The 22032-nt window shown below is 41.5% G+C and overlaps 1 protein-coding gene across 1 annotated transcript; it reads left to right on the top strand.

The window, feature by feature from the left end:
- Nucleotides 1–5644: 5644 nt before the first annotated feature.
- Nucleotides 5645–20299, top strand: LOC119782004 (A disintegrin and metalloproteinase with thrombospondin motifs 5). The gene is made up of 8 exons (XM_038282742.1): nucleotides 5645–6994; nucleotides 15764–15896; nucleotides 16215–16382; nucleotides 16992–17275; nucleotides 18433–18619; nucleotides 18695–18870; nucleotides 18954–19129; nucleotides 19308–20299. The coding sequence occupies exons 1-8, from the start codon at nucleotides 5933–5935 to the stop codon at nucleotides 19975–19977; spliced, it is 2856 nt and encodes a 951-aa protein (XP_038138670.1). The 5' UTR covers nucleotides 5645–5932; the 3' UTR covers nucleotides 19978–20299.
- Nucleotides 20300–22032: the final 1733 nt, after the last annotated feature.

Genomic DNA, 22032 nt, shown 5'->3' with positions numbered 1-22032 from the left:
TAAAAAATAATGAATAGAAAGGAAACAAAAGAAAAGTTTGCAGTCGTAACAGATTTAGCGCCATGTCTGCTACACATCAAATAAGTGGAACACTTCAAATACGTTTTAGATTAGTTCTTGATAAGTTATGCATAAGTTTTGCAGAAGGGTAACCACGACTTATGACTAACTTACACTTTACGTATGTCAACGATCAAATAACTTACCCATAAATTATAACTTATGGCCCACGTATGAGCATAGGCTGGCATACGTGGAGAAATTATTTCTTGACGTACTTGCCGTATGTTGACGTGTGCCAGCGTGTTTTAGCGTACTTCAGCGTGATCATAACTAATACAAAACGTACCCGTAACTTATCCAAGGTATGCCAGCGTTTTTGCAAGATTTTCCATACGTCAGGCATAAGCTGTCTAAATCATCAAGGCGTGACGCTGGTATTACGTTTAGCATCCAGACCATGTTGATGCTCCAGTTGAATAGCACTGTTGCTCCAAAGCACTTAAAATAAGCTGTTGTGAACTCATACATAGGCTACGTTCACACTGCAGCCTGAAGTGACCCAAATCCGATTTTTTTTTGCACACATGCAACCTGGATCTGATCTTTTTATGACATTCTGAACAACGCAGATCCGATTTTTCCAATGTGACCCAGGCCACTTGGCTATGTGGTCCTGAATCCGATACGAATCTGATCTTGCGACCTGTGTCTGAACGGCCAGGTCGCATTCATCCGACCTGAATGTTATTTATACCCGACAGTGGTCACTCTTCTGCTTCTTGCTACACAGAAGTGGTAAGAAAAACAATGGTGGACGATGTTGCGGAGAGCAGTATTTATGTTTAACCATCTTGGAAAGATTGAGTTTTTATGGTTGGGAAAGATCGCTAGATGTTCTCCAGCACTACCATCCATGTTTACTTCCGTAAACACAGAGCATGCTCGCTTTTGACGTCATTGCGTCCTCTACTGCGCATGTGGGACACAAACAGGAGATCACATACAAGTCGCATATATTAGGAAATGTGAACAGCAATGCAAAAAAATCAGAATTGTGCATCAAGGCCTGCAAGGTGAACGTAGCCATAGTGACAGATTTGACTGACGTGCTTTAGTTTGATTCTGCATCACAGTATTTCTTTAGAACAGCAGTGTATACGTCGGTAGTTCCCGAGTATAAATTGCAATACTTTTGTTTAAACTATTAAAAGCAATATTAAACAGAAACTATAAGCTGGGAGACAAAGTCATACTCATATATAATTGAACAAAAGATGAAAAGATTCTTTCCTGTTTATTGGTAAGGTGAAAATAACATTTAAAGTTAAAAATATGTCAAGCTTTAGAGATGAAAAGATGAAACGCCAAAATCAATTTATTTGTTATGGTGTTTTATGCCTTCTGCAACCCTTGTTTAAACTGTTTGAAAATACAGCTCATGCTTTATAGAACAAAAAAAAAGAACTCCACTATTTTTTTCTAGCATATGCACCAAATTTTTTAAGTTATCTTTTTGTGACTGTTTTTCTTGTTTTTGTCTTTAAAGAGGTTTACCTGTATTACGCAGTAGGGGGAAGGGGAGGGTGGAGGGAAGTTCCAGACTTTAACAAGCCTTTAAATATTAGTCCAAATTTAAAGAAAGATGTTCTAATTTATTAGGGAATATTTTTACTATCCTGTGGTTAAATTAAGAATTATATACTTGAAATATGTGGAAAGAAATTAATATTCTGCAGAGATAAATGAATTGAAAGAAAACTTAATTTCTAATTCTAAATCTTTTTAAAAATAACTTTCCTCTCAGCTCATGAGCACCACATGTTTTCTGAAGAGGAGTCATCAAGGACTTATCACCCAATCAGAGGTGGATAGCATTAGCTATGCATATAAATAAAAATGTATTTAAACCACTGAGACCAAAAGATGTCAGCATTGTATTCTTTAAGTCATAACTCACGACTAAGGCTTTTTTTTCCACTGTATTAAACAAAAAAAAATTAACTTTCTATCAACAAACACATCTTTAAGCGATATGCAGGTTATGAATGACTATTTAAGGATATCGATTGGCTCTCAAATGTTAAAATAGCCCTGTTAAAGTAATTTCTTTGACATTATTACAGTAGTACTTCACATGTATCCTGTATAATTAAAGTGAAAAACAAGCTGATTGGGTGGAAAAGCTTTAAACACTTTTAAAGTATCATTAGTTTGTTAAAGAACCGTTTGATTCAGTTTTTGCTCTCAGTTCTTTTTTTATAAACATCTAATCCATCAGGATTTTCCTGCTACTTAAAACTATTCATAATTTCATCCACCAAAGGTAACCCTAGAGCATGATGCTGGCAAAACCGCGTTTTAATGTTTGTGATGTGCTGTTGTTTTTATTGTTAACCTTAATCTGAGTCGTGTCTAAAACATCAAATTTGGCATTATGTCAGCATTAGAAATAATCTAGCTTTTGAAGAGATAGCAGATTTTTATTGATTTACATCTTCTAATTCATGTATTTGTACACTGAAATTCCTCTGAACTGATGTGAGATTTCTGTAAACTTCTTTTAGCCAATGGATGCAGGAAAATCCTTAAAACATCTAAGTATGGAAGACTAGAAAATAAAAGCTTAAAATGAATCAAACGTTATAAAGGAAAGTACAAATCAATGCAGCTTTTAGTTATTTATTTTTTCTTGTATTTTTCTGGATATAAGGTACACTGTATGTGGAAATGTTTAGAAATGAGAGAAACCTGCAAATATAGAAGTTGTCTGTCAAGTTTTGACAGCAACCTAATGGGAAAGGAATGAAAATGTAAACTTGAAGAATTACTGAAACTATTTCTTATTTTTGTGCTGTACTCTTATGTGCGTGCTGATACAGCAAACTCTGAAAGTTTTCCTTTCTTTTTTGTTGTTCTCTTCTAAATGTGTGCAAGTTTACTCCATCAGATGTGCTTTAATAATTCATTCTGGGTCTCCAGATCAGCTTCCTGCTCTGTAAGTCCGGGACAAAATGTACTGTATGCTGGGATCGCTGGTGTAGATCTTTAAAATCGGATGGCAGTGAAGTATTTCATGAGCGGGTGTGATGTTATATACATGTAAGCGGTCCTGTAAGCAAACCTGGAGGATGGCGTCTTCCTGACCGAGTTTCTTTGAAGTACTTAAGTTTTTGCATCGACTCATCTACTTGTTATCATCTGTTTACAGCTGTGTACATGTGCCTCCTCTTATTTTCACTTCTGAGTCAATATACGTACTCGTTCTGGAGAAAAATAAGCTTCATGCTGACTGTTTATTTCCAGATGTGTGTGAAACTGAGTGGAAGTGCGCGTGCAGGTGTCGACAAGCACATCGCATGCTTGTGGTCCAGTCATCACGTCACTACGGCGACAGATGCTGGAAGCATGCCTGTCATTTGAGTGGAAAGACTCTTCATCCTGATGGGAATTGGTCATTTAGGCGCCAACGTTGGGATGCAGAGGGAATATGTGTGGGCAGAGGATGCAGAGGGGGGGCGTCATGGGGACAAGAGACGACATAACCCTGTGGTTATATAAACGGCACGGCCTGTCAATTAGGCGTTTTGGATTCCCTCTCTGCTCAGTCGCCGCAGGAAGTGGGCAGATCCCTTTGCGCACGTGGCTCGGCACGCGCCGTTCACACACCCAACTTGTTTTGGTTTGCAAAACATCATAGTGCAGCCTGCTTCCCACGTGTGAGCCAGGTTACTGTGTGATGTTGTGTGGGCGTTTAACGTCCATATGGATGCTTTGGCATGGATGCATCCCTCTTTCAGATGATGGAGGAGGGATAAAAAAAAAAAAAACATCCAATGAGGCTGAGTGTGTGAGATTCATAGAGGAGAGAAGCAGAGAGAGAGAGCCAAAGTAGAGCTTTGAAAAGATGCTCTGGGATCGTTAATTTCAGCTTAGGCTTGATGCCACTTAGCTTGCAGCTGCATCGTTTTGAAAAAAATACGATGAAAAAAAAGCAGACCCTGCTCCCTTTCCAGAGGTCCAAGACCTCTCCTGAACTTAAGGGCGTCTCTTAGCCTCGGGCGTTCATTTGGCAGTTTGGTGTAAAAGAAGCAGTCTGTGAGGGGGGGGCATTGCATAACAGGAGGGTGATATGGGCACCAAGTCCAACTTGATACAGGATCTGTCTCAGCGTCTGTCATCAGGTAAAGAAGAGCAGGGAGGGGCAAGGATTTCATATCATGGGGTCATGAGCTCTCATTTGACTCCTTCCCATTATTTTTCCTTTTATTCTGAGAGACCTGATCAAATAAAGTCTCTTCCTTGGCTTTTTGGAGGAAAAAAAAAAGCTTTGTGTTATTTGTGGATCAAAGTGAACCGAGACTTTTCTCACTGCCCACGCTCCCGGTCAGCCATCCCAAATGTTTGAGATTAGCAGCTTAAATGGAAAACTGACAGCTTAAAATGCGACTTTCACTTCTAACCGTTGATGTAGGAAATTAGAAATACGATATCTGATTCTCATATTCTGCACTGTCAACTGATCAACAGGGCTCTGTATTGAAGGCTGGTACTGCATTGGTCTGCAGATGCAAAAAAAAAAAAGGTTTCAACATTTAAAACAAAAATACATTCCCTTACACTAGTTTTTAAACGTTACCTTAAAAGTTGTTTGCAGGGTCTGAGAAAATCTGGGCTGCATGAAGACGTCTGCAGAGTCCTGGTGAGCAGGTAGGTAGCTATAAGATGACAAAGTCAATACATAAATATGCAAAATTGGAGAAATTAGCTCATAGGAGGAGGAAATTATATTATAAAGAGTTGCCTGTTGAGGCATCCCTTCTGATTTGTTTTGTAGTTGGAGGTAATACCAGATTATATACCTCTTTTGATGTAAGAAGTTGGGTAAAAATAAGCTTAGTATGGATGTCAATTCCCTTCTCTACCTCTGACCTCACCAAATCACATGTGACTTAAAAAAAAAGTTAATAGCTGGATGGAAACTCCAAATCCACAGATGACAGCCATCCTAGGAGAGCACATCAAAAAGAATAATAAAAAAAAAAAAATTCTTAAGGTGACTCAGCAACTATGAATAGAACTTTTAAAAACACTGCTTCCATGCCAGCAGCCCTCTGGGAGGCTGTTTGTCTGACAGCACCGGCAAACTTTTGAACAACATCCCACAGAGGTAGCAGGGGGGAGGAAACTCCAATAAATAATCAGGAAGGCTCCAGACCCAGACATACACCTGCAGTCATTTTCTCCCCCTTGCTGGACTCAAGCAGCACCTTTATTGACATATTTCCACAGTGAAGTCTCTGGCTTTCTCTGTAAATAACCATACTTGATATATTTTTTTAATTTGTTGAAATTGTGGAGTTGAATTAAAGCGTGAAAGGAAATTAAGGCCAATGCTGATCCTGTTGTTGATGGTTTTTATTTCCATTGAAAGGCAAAAATGGGGATTTTGATGTTTTTTTGCAGACAATGGCACCACAGGAGCCATTTTTCTGATTTCTCTCCTCCACTACTTAAATTTACTCTGATTTGAAGAAGAAAGGGAGAGGGAGGCAGAGGGGAGAGGGGGGGGGAGTGGTGATTGAGCGCAAAGGGGGCAGGACTTTTTCTCTCTGGGTCCTATTAAGAGCAAACTTTGTGTTTTTGTTCAGCCAAGTTCAGCTCAGTCCTCTTCCAGGCTGCGAAGAGTTATTCTCTCCTGCTCCATTTCCTCCCTTTTATTTTTTTTCCTACTTCTCTCTCAATGGTTTTGTTTTCTCATCTGTTTGGTCACTGCTGTGTGCTTTGTGCACGGGGAGGGGGGGAATCCGGACACGGAGAGGATGCGCTTTTACGCACGGGCGACAAAAAAACACCTAAAGTTGTCTCCTTCTTCCACGCCGGGGAGGTTTTAGAGGAGATCTAGATGATCTTTTTCTGGTTTGAGTGAACAATGCTGCAGGTTCTTGGCGCTCTGACCGGGAGCATGCTCTGGTTTCGGCTCCAGCTTCTACTGCTGTGCGTCGTGGAGTTGGGATCCGGAGAGTCGACCTTCCAGGGGTTTTATCTGCCACCTGCGAGCGGCTCGCTGCTCGCACCTGCACGGATGACGGACGGGGTGGTGAGGACCATCGATCGGATTTACAACGGTGGAGGAAAGGTGGGCTACCTCGTGTACCTGGATGGAAAGCGATTCCAGCTGGACATGGAGCGGGATGCGTCGGTGCTGTCGCATCACTTCAGCCCGCAGTATGTGTCCGCGATGATGGGACAGAGCCCCCTGCCTCTGCAGCGGGAATGCGCGTACCGCGGGACGGTCAACTCCATTCCGGAGTCCCTGGCTGTCTTCAGCCTCTGCGGAGGAGGTCTGGAGGGCTTCTTCGCCGTCAACAACTCGCGCTACACCATCACTCCAATCGTTCGCGCGAAGGGACATGAGCGCGACCTGCGCACCCTGCACGACCGGGATGCGGAGAGCGCGCTCCACGTGTTCACGCGTGAAAGCTTCAGCTTCCAGGCTCTGAGCGAGGGGCGCGAGAGCTGCGGCACGCGCGACGGGAGGAGAGGGCGCAGGGACGCGGCAGGAAGAAGGCGATCCCGAGCTGGAAGAAAGGGTGGAGAGGATGGAAGCGACGCACGAGGGAGGAGGTGGTGGAGCCTCCGCGTCAAAGAGCCCGGCGCGCGACCCAAGAGGTCAGTATCCCGCGCCAGGCACGTGGAGCTGCTCCTGGTGGCGGACGACACCATGACCAAGAAGTACGGCAGGGACTTGAACCACTATTTGCTCACACTGGCCTCCATCGCGTCCAAGCTGTACGGCCATGCCAGCATAGAGAACCCCATCCGGCTGTCCGTGGTGAAGGTGATCGCGGTCACGGAGAAGGAGAAGGGGCTGGAGGTGTCCAAGAACGCGGCGGCGACGTTGAAGAGCTTCTGCAAGTGGCAGAACCAGCAGAACCCGTTGGATGATGACCACCAGCATCACCACGACGCTGCCATCCTATTCACCAGGCAGGTAAACTAACTCCACCCGCGCACTTTTACGCAACGGGGGCACCTGTTTGCTCCTCAGACTTTGCGCACCTTGGGGGGAAAAATGTAGTTGACGTCATCGTCTGCCATGCAGCTGATTGGCTGTAACTCAATAAAAAAAAATACACTTAAAACAATTCCAAAACATTAGAAAAAAAATAAAAACTAACCAGATTAGAAACAAATGACATGCCCTATATCATAAATGCATTTCACACATCCGTTTAAAATGTGGACTATTTCGCATTCTAAGAAATACATGTCTCTGTAGAGGATAATGCATGCACTTTTTTTTTATTTATTTGATTTTATTTAAATGCATACCCTTTTACAATCTTCTCTCCTGCAGAAGCAATGATTTGCATGACTATTTCCCACAAAGAGAAGTTTTATTGCAGGACATGAAGCAACATTAGTTTGTTTTTATATGGATAGTGTGCCCATTATCATATGATGTGACCCATACAAAGTGTGTTTACAAAGCAACATTTCGTTTAGTAAGGCTTTCCAGACATTAAATGAACATTTCCATTCCATAAAGTGCAGCATCATATTAAATTACAGTTGAAAGTCTCGCAAATAGGAGTAGATCCAACCCTATTCGCTTCACACTGCTAATTGCTCACATTGAATGTATCTGTATTATTTGTTTTTTTTTCAACTGCAGTTTAAATTATTGCCCCTGTTTTGAAATCAAAGTGACTGTCATTGTTAATTTGCTAGTAGCAAACATTGTAAATTTAATCAAGATTATCTTACAAGAAGCTATAACTAACTGCATGTCATGAATTTATCCATCAAAGCCAGGAGGCGGAGTTGTTGCTCTTAATTAGTCGGAAGAGGGTTTCATTAGCCATCCTAAGAGTGAATTCATCTTTGTTACTGCAATACAGAAACATTAAGATTATAAAATGTTGAAACAATATAAAAGTCAGCATTAACTTTTATTATATTATGATAGATGAAAAATGAAAACATAACGATGTGATCTATCTCCTTTTTGCTGAATCGTGCATGTGTAACGCTGAAAACAGCCTTAAAAAACACTATTTCCTGCGTCTGGTGTTTTTCTAGGCGAGCTCCTCTGTCTCCATCCTCCCCCTCCCAGTCCCCTGACAGCCTTGGAGTATGTGTGATCTAAGGCGTGTGCACGCTGCCGCCACACATTCCTCCTTGGAAAGGAGATTCTTTTAGGATCAGCTGCTGGTTACCTCCAACTTCTCCTCTCAACTTTGATTGCTTTTGCTCCTCATTACTCACCTCCCATCTACTTAATTCTGTCTCTCATCACTCTGGTTTGTACATATTTTCCTTGATGCTTTTCCAGTGTCTGTCAGCCGAGCACTAGAGTTATAGACTGGAGGAGATATCAGAAAAACAAACACATCCTCCCTCTTCCAGGCCGTAGGATCATGGAGACGACACTCGCCTAACCCTTTCTTTCACCATCCCTTTCACTTCCCTCCTCCTTCCAGCCTCCATTTAACTGCCAGATCCGAAGCCGCAGGGCAGCAGCAAATCTGCATGCATTCTTCACCTCTACGGGTGTGGCTTCATTGTGGTTAACTCTGGTTTAATGCCTGCCTTGGAGTGTGGTGTGTTTAGGCCATCTTAAGTCTTGCCATGGGGCAAAAGAATGTATTGCCTTGGTTCTCCTGCACTCATGCCTAGCTGTCACAACCGTGCCTTGGCAAGGAAGCTGGTTGTGAATACCAGAGGTCAGCTGGCTGGCAGCGTGGCACAGTTTCTGCATGCCAAAGAAACTGTGGTTACTCAGTAAGCCTGTTGCCACTACACCTGCATCGGGGTTACCAAAAGAGCCAAAGGAGAGAGGGGTTGAATCCTCAGATGCTTTGTTTTGGTAGGACACGCTGTCCAGACACCAAGAGAGGATTAAAGCAGACAGGAAACCCTCATAAACTATGACAGGCAGCACACTAATTTTTTTCCTTCGTACTATCCTTGATCTTGCAAAAAAACACCAATGCTTACTCTGGCATTTCTAAATGTACCTGCCAGTTCAAATAATTCAATGTCTCCTTGAACATGATGATGAGTACCGCAGTACTCAGATGAACTCACCAGATCTCCGCCAAAGAGCACGCTTTTTTTTCGACGTACCGGAGATTAGCATTGCAGACAAGAAATCTGCAGGAAAACCTCAGTAATGATTTAAAGTAGTTGGTCTGTTTATATATGTTGAAATCCCCCAGGAAAGAAACTGCCTCTAAATCCGGTCATCTTGTAGAAGAAACACTTAGTGTTCCACCTTTGAGGCAAACCCACGTTAACCTTTAAACTCTCTGGCTGTTAATGGCTATTATCCGGATTACTTTGTCAACCATGTCAACAAGCAGAGGGGCACTTTTTAAAACACACCAAGCAGCTCCTGAAGAATAAGTGAAAGCGTAATTTAAAGGCTGCATTCCTTTGGGATTCTCCTGTCTGCAGTGATTTGTTTCCACTCCTATTTGTGTATGGGTATCAAACTGTTGGGGGAAAGTAGTAAAATCCCTCCATTTTAGCCACATATTTCTAAAGAACCACACTTAAACAAGTTACCACATCACATTTTGATTTTTTTTGCAAGGGTTGGAGAGATCCGTAGATGTTTGGAGCGGTACAAACTGTTTAGGACCATTAGTGTTTCCACTGACTGAATGCCAGTAGAAGGAAAAAAAAAACATAATTCCCTTCCTGTTTTTCTGCATTTGAGTTGGAAAATACTTCAAGTGTTATACATTTAAAAATAAGAATGTGTGTTAAGGTTTTTCAGTGGAAAATAAACTCTGAAACAGGAAATGTCAGTTTAAACTCAGGTCATCTGCATGTTGAAGGTATAAAACGAGAGTTGTGAAAAGTTCTTGTAGCTATTTATGTCCACCAGCTTTAAAAATTGGCTCTATTTGTGCTCTGAAGTGGATCTTACACTGATTGTAAAGTCAGACCAGTCTTTTGTTCCCACATGGTGGGCCACAAGTGGCACAGAGTTGAAGTGAGCACACCTCCTCGTGGTTGGGTCTAATTACTCCAAGACCCGGTCCTCCCAGAAAGCCTACCTATATGACAATGTCACTCAGTTCCACACATGTCGGCACCGAAACAAGACAACGAGTGCATTGAAGGGACTGGGGACATAACAGCTAGAGTTTCTGTGTATGTGAAAATGTTAAATGTTGCACATGGTTGTGTTTCTGTGAGTTTGGATGGCAAACAAAGCCTTACTTTAATACCCACATCTCAACAGAAGTATTCAAACCACTTGAACTTTTAACATTGTGTCTTGTTGCAGCTACAAAGCCTAATGTATTATTGTAGATTTCTTTATTTTATTAGGATTTACTTTGTGATTCAGAGACCATCATTCTGTCTATTCCACTTTGCAAAATAGATGAAGCTCAATCAGATTGGATGTAGAGATTTTTTTCATTTTTTAATACTTTACAAGATTATGATCAAACACCTCTTGCAGGTCTCTGTAGTTTAGCTTTTCATATTTAGAGATGTCCTGTTTATTCTGCACAAGCAACAACAAAAAAGTTATCCACCAAATGTCTTACTCTTCCACAAAGCTAATTTAAAGTCACCTCTGTGCGATGGAGGGTACATTTCCCAGGCTTTACTTGCATCACAGACGGCCCCTTGTTTTCAAATGTTTTTGATATTTCCCACAGGCTTTACTTCTTCTTGCATATACTGACAAGATGCAGATGGCTCCTTGATCCCAAAGCCACAACCTTGGCTTTTTGGGTGTTGACATTATGCATCTGGCGAAGGGTCATGATTTGTCTTAAAGCAACAAGTAGTGAGATATTGTCCACTTCTGTACAGGATCAAGGTTGAAAATTACCTTTTTGAACCTCGCCAATTTTTGGCAAAGTCCAAACAAAGAAAGAAAAATAAATATTTAGCTACATGGACTAATTGGGCTGCTCACACTGAGCCTGGTCCTGCTGGAGGTTTATTTCTGTTAAAAGGGAGTTTTACTCTTTACTGTCGCTACAAGCATATTTGATGTGAGGAATTGCTTTCGAGTGAATGAGTCAATGCAATCAGCTGGTTTTCCTTAGAAAACTTTTAATCTGGTTGAAGTATCACTGTGAAATGCCTTGAGATGAGATAAACTGAAGTGAAGTGAATTAATTCTGTGGTATTAAAGTGATCCAGTTAATGAAGAGCCATGATTACATAAGAAGGTAAAAGTATTCAACTTAAATCCTTAAGTATGACTGAAAAACACCCCCACCTCTTAAAGAAAAGACACCAATAAGTGGCATAAATATCGGTAAGCAGAGACTGTAGTTGATTAGGGGCCCCTTCACTGACATCTGGTTGGCCCCCTACGAAATTGTAGAGTATGACATCTCTTTGCAGATGTAATGCCGCGAAAAATTCCTCCTATACCCACCTGATACTTGGTTGATTGACCGGACCGTATTTATACCCCCACACATGGCAGATTTCAACATGATGGTGAGCTGTTTAATCACGACACCAATAGCAAGCAGACTTTTAATTACTATGTTAATAACTGTGTATAGTTCATTAGACGGTTGGTAAAAAATACACTCATGTAATATGTTTCAAACCGCAATAAAGATCTTAAAAGAACGATGTATTTTAGTATTATATTTTTTACACTACGACTTGAAATTATGGGTAATCCAGAGCGTAGATTAAAACCATAACCGTTACGTACAATGTGTTAGCGACGATGGATACCAAAAAAAGGTACTTAGGCGGATTTCAGAAAAGAAAAAAGAAAGAATAGCTGCTGGAAGAACGGAAAAAATTCCCAACTGGGGGAATGGGGTGTTGTAGTTCATATGGCGCCCACCCAGATAATGCTGCTTACGGGCCTATTGTTGTGTCGTTACGCCATTGACTAAGTCCCAACATCACTACACCCTACAACCCTCTCTAGGGTGGGTTCTTCATAGATTTATAACTAAGGGTTCGGATGTGCAGGTTACAGATCTGCATATTTGACCCCGTGCCCCTGCATCACAATGGCAACATCAACAATGGCAGGACCCAATGCTGTTTGTGTCATCTTAGTGCTAAGGAATGGATTTTAAAACTGCAAGACACAACTGATTTGTATTAACGGGAGTTAAGTATGGTAAAAGACAAATTATTGTGTATATTTACACCTACAAACACATTTATTCATCACCATTACCAAGAAGTATTCTTCAACAAAGTCCAATTAGAAGAGCACTTAGCCGAAATGTGGAGCGAGAGGGCGAAGAGGGTGGGATGAAAGACCAATCAAGACAATCTGGACATGCTATACCCTGAAAAACATCAATAGGAAAAAGGAACTGAGGGACACAAGGGCGAGTATTGGAATATGATCAAAAATATCACCTCTGTCTATCTGCCTCAAGTGTTTAACAAAAACATTTTCTCAAGAAAACTTTAATGGAGCTAAATACTTTCGCATTTCCATTTTAAATATACATGGGGAATTTTACCTATTATGATTTGGAACTGCTTGTCAATACCCGATTCGTCCCAGAAGCTCATTTGTGCAACCAGATATACATCCGGGTCACCCTCGATTTTAATTTGCTTAAAAGACCTGAATTACGTTTTTTTTTTTACTAAACTATACTGTTTTAAAGCTTAATAATGTGCATAATGGGAAATCCTGGAAATAAAAACACATTTTCAAATGTTCCTTAATATTTAATATGGTATACCTGCCCTGTTTAGCATAACACATTGAGGATACACTTTTTTTTTCTTTTTTTTTGGTCAGATTTAGATAATATCACTCAAAATGACGTTATGTGTTTGAAAATGTAGAAGAATTTTTGATTTTCGAGCCTTAGAGCAGCTGTGTGTTTACGAGTGATTTTTTTAGGATCCTGTCCAGGTTCTGTTCCACATGGAGAAATCTGGCAGCTGGAGTTTAGTTTGCTTCTCTTTAAAAGTCACTCTTACCAATCATACAGGATATGATTATAATGTTAGGTTTTATTTTCAGGAATCCTATCGATTTTCTATTTAAAATGTGACCAAATTAGATTAAAATAGGATTAGATCACCTGTTGCCACCTGCCTGTGTTTTCACTAGGTTTGCTGGAATCACCTGGCAGTGGATTTTAGTGAGCTAAACTCTCTCCAAGAGGAACGTCTGTGTATGTGTGTGTGTGTGTCTGGCTCTGTTTGCTTAACACCAGCGCTGGGTTAGATTTCAAGTGGTCTCATACCTCACACACAAAAGCACAGCTGTGATGGAGGCCCTGACCTTTGAAAGCCAGCGTCCCACCTGTTCTCCTGTTGTTTCTGCCAATATTACTGTAACCCCTTGTTCTCCATGTTCTTCGCCTTAATTTCCGGCACTACTCCATCCTCTTCCCTCCCCCCGGCAGCTGATACCTGAACTTATTTTTATTTCCCTACCGCCCTCTCTTTTTTTTTTTCTTTCCTTCAGAGCCCTCGGGATAAAAATGCAAGTCTCAGCCGAGTCTTGGCAGAGGAGGGTATTAAACAAGCTGACATGTGGTTTGGGGTTAATTCAGGTATTATTCGCATGTCACTATTTAGCAGGAGATCCCCAATTTTTGCCCGCATGTTTCCTTTTACACTGTTTTAGCAGCATATATCCAGGTGCACTTCAACTGATCTCATGCAAGATCTGGACCAGACAGGGGATGAATTTAATAGAAAAATTCTATATCGAGAGGAGAGTATGGGAAACAGGAAAAGAAAAGCGGTCAAACTTCTCTGGAGAGCCCTAACTTTTGAATCAAAGTACAGCAATTCTCTTCATCCTTCATGCCTGTCTGCGCACAGACAAGTCCAGAGAAACTTCAGCTCTGTTCCGCTCCCAGCAGCCATCCATGCAGTAAGAATCAGTCCTTTGTTTGCTTCTTATGTATCCAGCAGTCAGCTGGCAGAAGCTTCCTGTTCACTTTAATGAGGATGTGTTGTGAGCCTCAGCATTTTTGCATTCTCTCCGTATGGGGAAAAATGTTCCCACTTAAATGCAGTTATCACAGTGGCTGTGTCTGCGTCTCTATGTCCCACCCAGTCAGTCATGTGTGAGAGTGCAAAACACAAGGGAGTTTGTCCCAAACCGATTGGACCGGAACGGGTAAACACCCTCCCTACAGAGCCTCACACACACGACCCAGCGGGCCTGTCATCACCGCTCAAACATGACGATTCATCTTCTCTCCAGGACGAGTGTGTGCGTTTATGTTCAATTGTTCCCTCGTACAGACGTCCATCTACGATTTGGTGGTATGATTAGCAGATTGATCTCTGCTTTTAGTGAGGCCACGCTGCAGAGCCTGCAGGCCTCATCCAGATGGACATGTGTGGGAATCAAAGCAAAGATCAATACTTGCTTCAAGGCAGACGAAGGGATTCTGGATAATGCATACGACTGAAACAGGAATGAAAACACTCTCTACTACATCAGCACTTAATGGAACTGGTTAAATATGTTAATTAGGAAGAGGGAAAAAAAGTGACAGAAAGTCAAAGCGTGCTTAAATGTAAAGTACACTTTGTTAGGCATGCAGTTTCTTAGAAAAAATAAGGTGACTGGGGGTTAATAGGCATATATGACATTTTTAACAATTCTGTTAAGTCTTCCAGTTTACAACATTCCTATTTGTTTTAATCACTGAAATGTATATATATATATATATATATATATATATATATATATATATATATATATATATATATATATATATATATATATATAGGGAAAATCAGCTTATAGTTGCATAAGAGCACATTGTCTCAAACAGTGGCTCCATGATATAGGAGCAGGAAAAGGAAAGTCCTGTAAAGTAAAGATTTATATGGTCATTTACCCACAAAGTAGGAAATGAATCTGTTTAGATTTAGTACCTTGGAGACCCAACAAACCAGCAGTTTAAAAACACCCAGTGTTTCTGCCATTAATTTTTCATAGGGGCATGCCGTCCCTTTAACAAGGCACCAACCAAAACATTTAGATACCTAGATGATTATTTACCATTGTTGCCCCTGTGTCAGCAGAACATTAAAGAGCCTGCAGGTGGCTACTGTATCTAAGTCTCACTTTTGTACACATGAGGAAGGATTGCGCATATAGGGGTGATAAATTCCAGCTCCTGAGTTCCAGTTTCCTGCAAATTTTATATTCATTCTTTTTCCAACAGAACTGAATCAAATGGCTTAAATACCGACACGGTATGCACACAATTTTTCCAGAGTCTTACCATCTAGTTGATTCAAGTGTGTTGGAGAAAAGAAATAAAGTTGCAGGATACCAGCACTCAGCAACTGGAATTGCCTTCCCTTTTCTGCAGATATAAGCAGAGTACTTAGAACAAGTAAGAGCCCCTAATCTGATTGCTCACAAATAAAACCTAATGTCTCCTTTTCTTGCCTGTTTGCTCATCAGAGCCATGGCATGATTTGTCTTGGGTCCACATCCTTAAGGTTTAGGTTTTTCTTTCCCATTTTGGTTATTTCATAAACCAGGGCGACAGAGAGGCTGTTTTCTTTGTAGCGGTGGAGGTGATCTTTTTTAGTAAAAGTGCCCACTCTGTCCTTTTTCTGTATCACTGATTAATGCCACACATCATCATTAATTTATGGAACTCGCTTTCAGTTTATAACACAGAGCTTTGCTATGAATTCTTTCATTCATACATAACATTTATAGCTTTTTTGGCTCTGAAATATTCAGTTAGTCGCCCTTCAGGCCATGATTTAGAAGTGTATCATTTTTTTTGACCAGGATCTATGCGGCCACCACTCCTGCGACACTCTGGGCATGGCGGATGTCGGCACCATCTGCTCTCCGGAGAGAAGCTGCGCCGTCATCGAGGACGATGGCCTTCACGCTGCCTTCACTGTCGCTCACGAGATAGGTAGGCATGAACTCAGAGACGAAGCAGGATCACGCCGGGGCATGCAAATGCACCTCTGTCAGCACATCCTTCTTGTGGATTAAAATCATGTCATGCAGCTCATAAACAGAGCACTTAGTTATGTTTTCTTTTCTGATTCTTCCTGCATGGAGCCTTGAAGACAGGTCCTGACATTCCTCACATTGCTGGAACCAAACGGTGCGCAGTTTGATGAGGAAAAAAAGGAATACTCAAAGATTTGATTTGGGTTTTGTCAATGTGCACATGGAGTGGAATCATATCGTTGCTCGTACTCTAAAAGCTTTATTTGGGTTTCAGGTCACCTTCTTGGATTGTCTCACGATGATTCGAAGTTTTGCGAAGACCGTTTTGGGGTCAACAGTCAAAAGCAGCTCATGTCTTCCATTCTTACCTCCATCGATGCCTCCAAACCCTGGAGCCACTGTACTTCATCCACCATCACCGATTTTTTTGATGATGGAAATGGTAAGTCAAGAAAATGCATAAAATAAATTAATACTGCGTCGTGTTTTTTTTTTTTTTTCTGAAAACATTGGTTTGATTTATCTGAAGCTGCTCTCTTAGGTATTTCCTTTTTCCATTCCTGCTTATTTAACTGATGAAAGGGATAGCTGAGAGCTATTTTCTGCTTGAAATGTTACAATGTCATTAAGTAGACTTTATTTACAAACCTGTAATCCTTGTTAAAGAGTGTATCTGCATTGCAGACAAAGATTAAAATGATTCATGCTTTTGTCCAGCACCTTCATTCATGACAGCCGTAAAGCATGCTGCTGACACTTTGCAATGCAGTTCCAAGGCTTTGGCATAATTCATGTACCAACACTATAATTTCAGGCTTGGCAGTATCTGTTGCGGCAGCTGCAGGGCTTTTATAGAGTCTAAAGAATTACAGGACCAGTTTATTAAGATTATGCATGCACAGATCTGTTGGGCACCCTATGGATATTTTAAAGCTTGAAAACGTTCCCCCCTTATTTTATAGGATTACATAGCCTTATACTTAATAGACTAAAGTGTGTCATTAATAGTCAAGAATTTTCCTTTATTGTTGATTTTTCCACGACTCAACAGCCGAGTGTCTCCTCGACTCTCCTCGCCAGCCCCTTCTCGGGCCAGAAGAGCTTCCAGGCCAGAGCTATGACGCTGTCCGACAGTGTCGCCTGGCCTTCGGGCCAGAGTACACCGTCTGTCCAGGCATGGATGTATGTTCCCGCCTTTGGTGCGCCGTGATTCGCCAGGGACAGATGGTCTGTCTAACCAAGAAGCTTCCAGCAGTGGAGGGAACGCCATGCGGGAAGGGCCGCATTTGCCTGCAGGGAAAATGTGTGGACAAGACCCGAAAGAAGCACTATTCGGTAAGGTTACCACAATTTGAGAAACGAATAAGAAGTATATGTAACGCTCACCTGTCCACATTTGTTTTCAAAGCCAAATTGCTGCTGGGGCAGAAATAAACAGTATTTAGAGGCGATATTAGGGAGAGATGTTTTGTCTGGCTGCACTGTGTGGTCTTCCATATTTATGGAACTGCTATTCTGGCCTTAAATTAAATCAAACATGACTGTAAGGACACCAAATTTGTTCTTGGCAGACGATTAGCAGGGGAAGAAAATATGCTGAATGTCAGAAAGGATTAAGGCGTTTAGAAAAGGGATGCAAAGAACATTTCGTTTATGTTTATCATTTTCATGATGTCTGATGAACAAAATCTGATTCTTGGCAGACAGCTGTATAGATGGCTACGTACCAAATAGTGACTGGTTTTGTTTTGGTTAACTCCCTGCCCATCGCTCATAAATAAACCCCACCCTCACTGTTTTAGGCCTTAGATTCTTTAATCTATCTATATATTCTTCTGTCTAAGCTTAGTAAATGGAATGGAAATAAGTGGCTATTTCCCTTTTTTGCATATTGTGACATTTTAACAATAAACCTCAGTGTACCAAATTTTTCTAAACAAATGGTGGCTCGTTAGGGATATATTAAAAATACGGAAAAAAGTGCTCTGGTCTGATGAGAATAAGATTTAATGTGTGAAGGCACTAAAGAACATCTCCACAAGGGCAGCATCATGCAGTGGGGACGGTGGTCTAGAAGACAAAATCAGATTAAGATCCATTGACTGTATGGTGGCAAAATGTGAAAAAAGTTAAAAGGGTGGTTATATTTTTGAAAGGCCCTGAAAACTCTTTCCGTAGAGCATTTGGAAAAGAGCTCATAAAACACATTATGCTGATGTCTCCTAAACAAGTAGAAATATGTGAAGAATTTAATTCTGGTAATCCTCTAATGGACCATGAGTCTGTCACAAGAAATTGGTTATCATCACATGATGGTAGACTCCTTTTTAGACGCCAATGAATGATACATTTCTGTTTATCACACATCTCTTGCCAGCTGTTCTTGCTGACAGCGTCTCATGCATCCAATATCTGTGATAAGCACAAACTGCTCTCCCTCATCTTCTTCATTTTTTCTTATCTTCCCCCTGTTTGACTTTACAATTTCCCAGGCATCCAACCACGGCAGCTGGAGTTCTTGGGGATCTTGGGGTGCATGCTCTAGAACCTGCGGTGGCGGGGTGCAGTTTGCCCAGCGTCTGTGCAACAACCCAGCACCCCGAAACAACGGGCGTTACTGCATAGGAAAGAGAGCCATCTATCGGACTTGTAATGTCTCTCCACCGTGCCCGGCTTCCAGTGAGCAATCAGTGCAAGAAAGATTGAAAGACTGTAAGAGATCGATTGTGTCTTACTCGCGTTTTCTTTCTGCAGACAAGAGTTTCCGTCAAGAACAATGTGAGGTTCGTAATGGTCCCCAGACTGACCCTAAAGGGGTGAAGACCTTCGTCGAGTGGGTGCCGAAGTATGCAGGAGTTCTCCCTAAAGATGTGTGCAAGCTGACATGCAGAGCAAAAGGAACGGGCTACTACGTGGTATTCTCTCATAGGGTGAGTAAGCTGTACAGCTTAGGTGCAAGTTGTTTGATGCAGAAAGGGAAGATCGCGATAATGGTGTGGCTTTCTGCAATCAGGTGGTGGATGGGACCGAGTGCCGCCCTCACAGCAGCTCTGTATGCGTGAAAGGGAAATGCATACGTACTGGCTGCGACGGCATCATTGGCTCCAAGCTCCAGTTCGATAAATGCGGTATATGTGGAGGCGACAGCATGGGGTGTATAAGGGTAGTTGGGAACTTCACCAAAAAGAGGTGAGATTTCCAAAAATGTTCCTGGTTATTTGTGTGTTTTTTTTATATTTATAGCTAATCTGCTTTCTCATTTTTTGGTTTCATTCATTCATATTTTAAGTTGTTCAGTCATAACTTTTGCTTAAAACTGTCACACCTGGTGATATGATCTCCTCTGACTTTCTCTGCCCTCAAACAGCAAAGGATACACTGATATAGTAAAGATCCCTGCAGGTTCCACTCACGTTAAAGTCCGTCAGCACTTGGCCAAGGACCAGACCCGCTTCACTGCCTACTTGGCCCTCAGACGGCCAGGTGGCGAGTACCTCCTAAACGGCAAGTTCATGATCTCGACCTCAGAGACGATCATCCCACTCAACGGTTCTTTGCTCAACTACAGCGGCTGGACTCAGCGAGATGAATGGCTCCACAGCATGGGCCCCGGGGCTCTCAAAGAAGCTTTGGTTGTCCAAATTCTTGCTACAGATGCAAAAAAGCCCCTTGATGTCCGTTACAGTTTCTACATGCCGAGGTGGACAGCCCCACAGCAGAATTTAAATGCAAAGTTGAACTCTTTAAAGAGCACCACCACAGCGTCTACCACCACAAGATCCACCACAATCAGCACCACTACAGCTACCCCTACTCCCGCTGCTTTAGCCCTAATGCCAACGACACCTGTTCCCTCAACCCCTTCTCCAGGTCCCAAGTGGGTAACGGGACCTTGGATGACATGCTCCAGGACTTGTGATACTGGCTGGCAGAGCCGGACGGTACAGTGCAAGGACCAGGATGGCAAACTGTCTAAGGGCTGCGTTCTGAATGCCCGCCCCTCTGCTTTTAAACACTGTTTGGTGAAAAAATGCTGAAGCAGCAGGAGAGGATGTACATAGAAAGACAATTCAATCTATGGATCCGCAGTGTTGGATGTACGACTTTCAACCAGTGCATTTAAGACATGGAGTCTTAAAAAAGATTATGAATGTTGCTGCGTAATGTTTTGAGATTTAAAGACGGACTACAGAAAATGTACAGGACCATGTTTGACATAGGAATGACCTGGAATCCTTCTAGCTATGCAGAACATAAGCAAAACAGAGAGGTAGCGCCCGAGCATAGCTAAGGACTTAAGTTGCATGCAGTTTCCACATGGACAATAAATGGGTGTCTTTGCTTCACCCTGTTATAGCATGAGTGTCTTTTTAATGCTTCTAAGTGCTGTTGTCAGTCAGCTCTAACTGCTTTGTCTTTTGTCCTGAATTATTCTGAGACAATAGCCCCAACTAGGGGAAGCACTCTATATTCTTTTTTTCCTCCTTGCACAGAAGTCTGGATTGTTGAACATGTCTTAACTTATATCCTGGAAACACTCATTCACTGGATCATCAGTTATGTTTATGGCCAAAGAGCAGATCAGCGTCTTCTTACAAATATATAGTAATTAATGGGTTTCATATCTTCTAACTATTAGTCAAATTTCATAAAAATTTACGGATAAGAAAAGTTCTTCTCCTCTTCCTGGATTTATTCTGATCTTGCTGGGGTTTTTTTTGTTTTTCTTACATGTTTCAGATCAGCAGTTTGTAAATCCAAAAGCAGTTTTGATTTATTAAGGGAACATCTAACAGCTGGATGTAATAATAATAATGATTTAATTTTATTGATCTCACAGTTGAGATATTTACCTCTGCATTTAACCCATCCCCTTGGGGAGCAGTGGGGTTAAGGGTCTTGCTCAGGGACCCAGAGTGCAGGCTGTGGGGATTGAACCGGGTACTTCCAACCTTCTCAGAAGGCACTGGTCTAACAACTAGGCCAACACTCCCTTGCCCATTTTTGATAGTAACTACTGCCATTGTAATATCTTTTAAAAATGCCAGATAGTCAATCTGGCCAATAACTGATAATAGACTAGTTACAATACAGTCAAACTGTAGGGGTTTTTTTAAGGACGGGCTTCATGTTCAAGGTCTTGTCCCCTTATTGCCAAAGCGATTTCAATTTTAACTTTAACTAGGCCACTTCAAAGTCTGCTCTGGTTTTGAGCATTTTAAGCTTGTCATTGCATTTTAAATCAATGTCTTGTTGTATGACCCAAGATTAGCTGAGCTTAAACTTACCATAATACCGCTGACCGTCACACTACCACAACAATTAGACTGTGGGCAACCTTTGTCTTGCAGTGTAGAGAATATTTTCCCAAAAGTCTTGAAGCTAGATATGTGCTTTTTGGTAAATCTTGGTGTTCTTTATTGTCATCATGACTTTGCACCTTGAAATGTTCCAGTGTAAGAAATTCTCATTCTTTTTGGTCAGTTTCTTTCCTACATCCTAATCACTGACGTTAAGGTCAGTGAAGTCTATTGTTGTAGTTGATTTTGTTTTTTACTGGATGAGAAGTGAATGCACTGTTAGGGCCTGATCTTGGAAAGGTTTGGATGTATTATATGCATAAAAGGTGCAAAGTAATTTGTATGTGCGATTCGGCGGACGACACGTGTAAACTTTTTTTTTTGCGTGTCTGTCTTCATTAATCTGCAGAGCATATTATAATGACCAAAAAGTACTCGTTTATTTGCAAGTAAAATATTTTCCTGCCACAGAGCCATCTTTTTAACCTGAAAGTGATTGCAGGTGCAGTTTTTGCATTGATTTTTAGCTCATTTCAGACATCAGGTCATTGTGGCAACAAAGTAGGCTTTGGTACAACGCAGCATGATAGAGATCGACTTTGTGCATATGACTGTCAAAAATTAAAATAGAAAAATAGAAAGATAAATTTTGCAGACTGACTCAAAGAGGGTCGGCCAATCAAATTGCAGTATTATGGTTTAAGGCAGGACATATAGGTGGAACAAAAACAAGAGCTGTGGAGCCCGCAGCCATATATAACAATGCACCATAGGAGCATATTGGTGCAGCTG

The sequence above is a fragment of the Cyprinodon tularosa genome, unplaced genomic scaffold, assembly GCF_016077235.1.
Source record: "Cyprinodon tularosa strain WSP-4 unplaced genomic scaffold, ASM1607723v1 ctg1, whole genome shotgun sequence".
NCBI lineage: Eukaryota > Metazoa > Chordata > Actinopteri > Cyprinodontiformes > Cyprinodontidae > Cyprinodon > Cyprinodon tularosa.
Note: the sequence above shows the minus strand (reverse complement) of the source record. Positions and strands in the feature narration are given on the sequence as shown.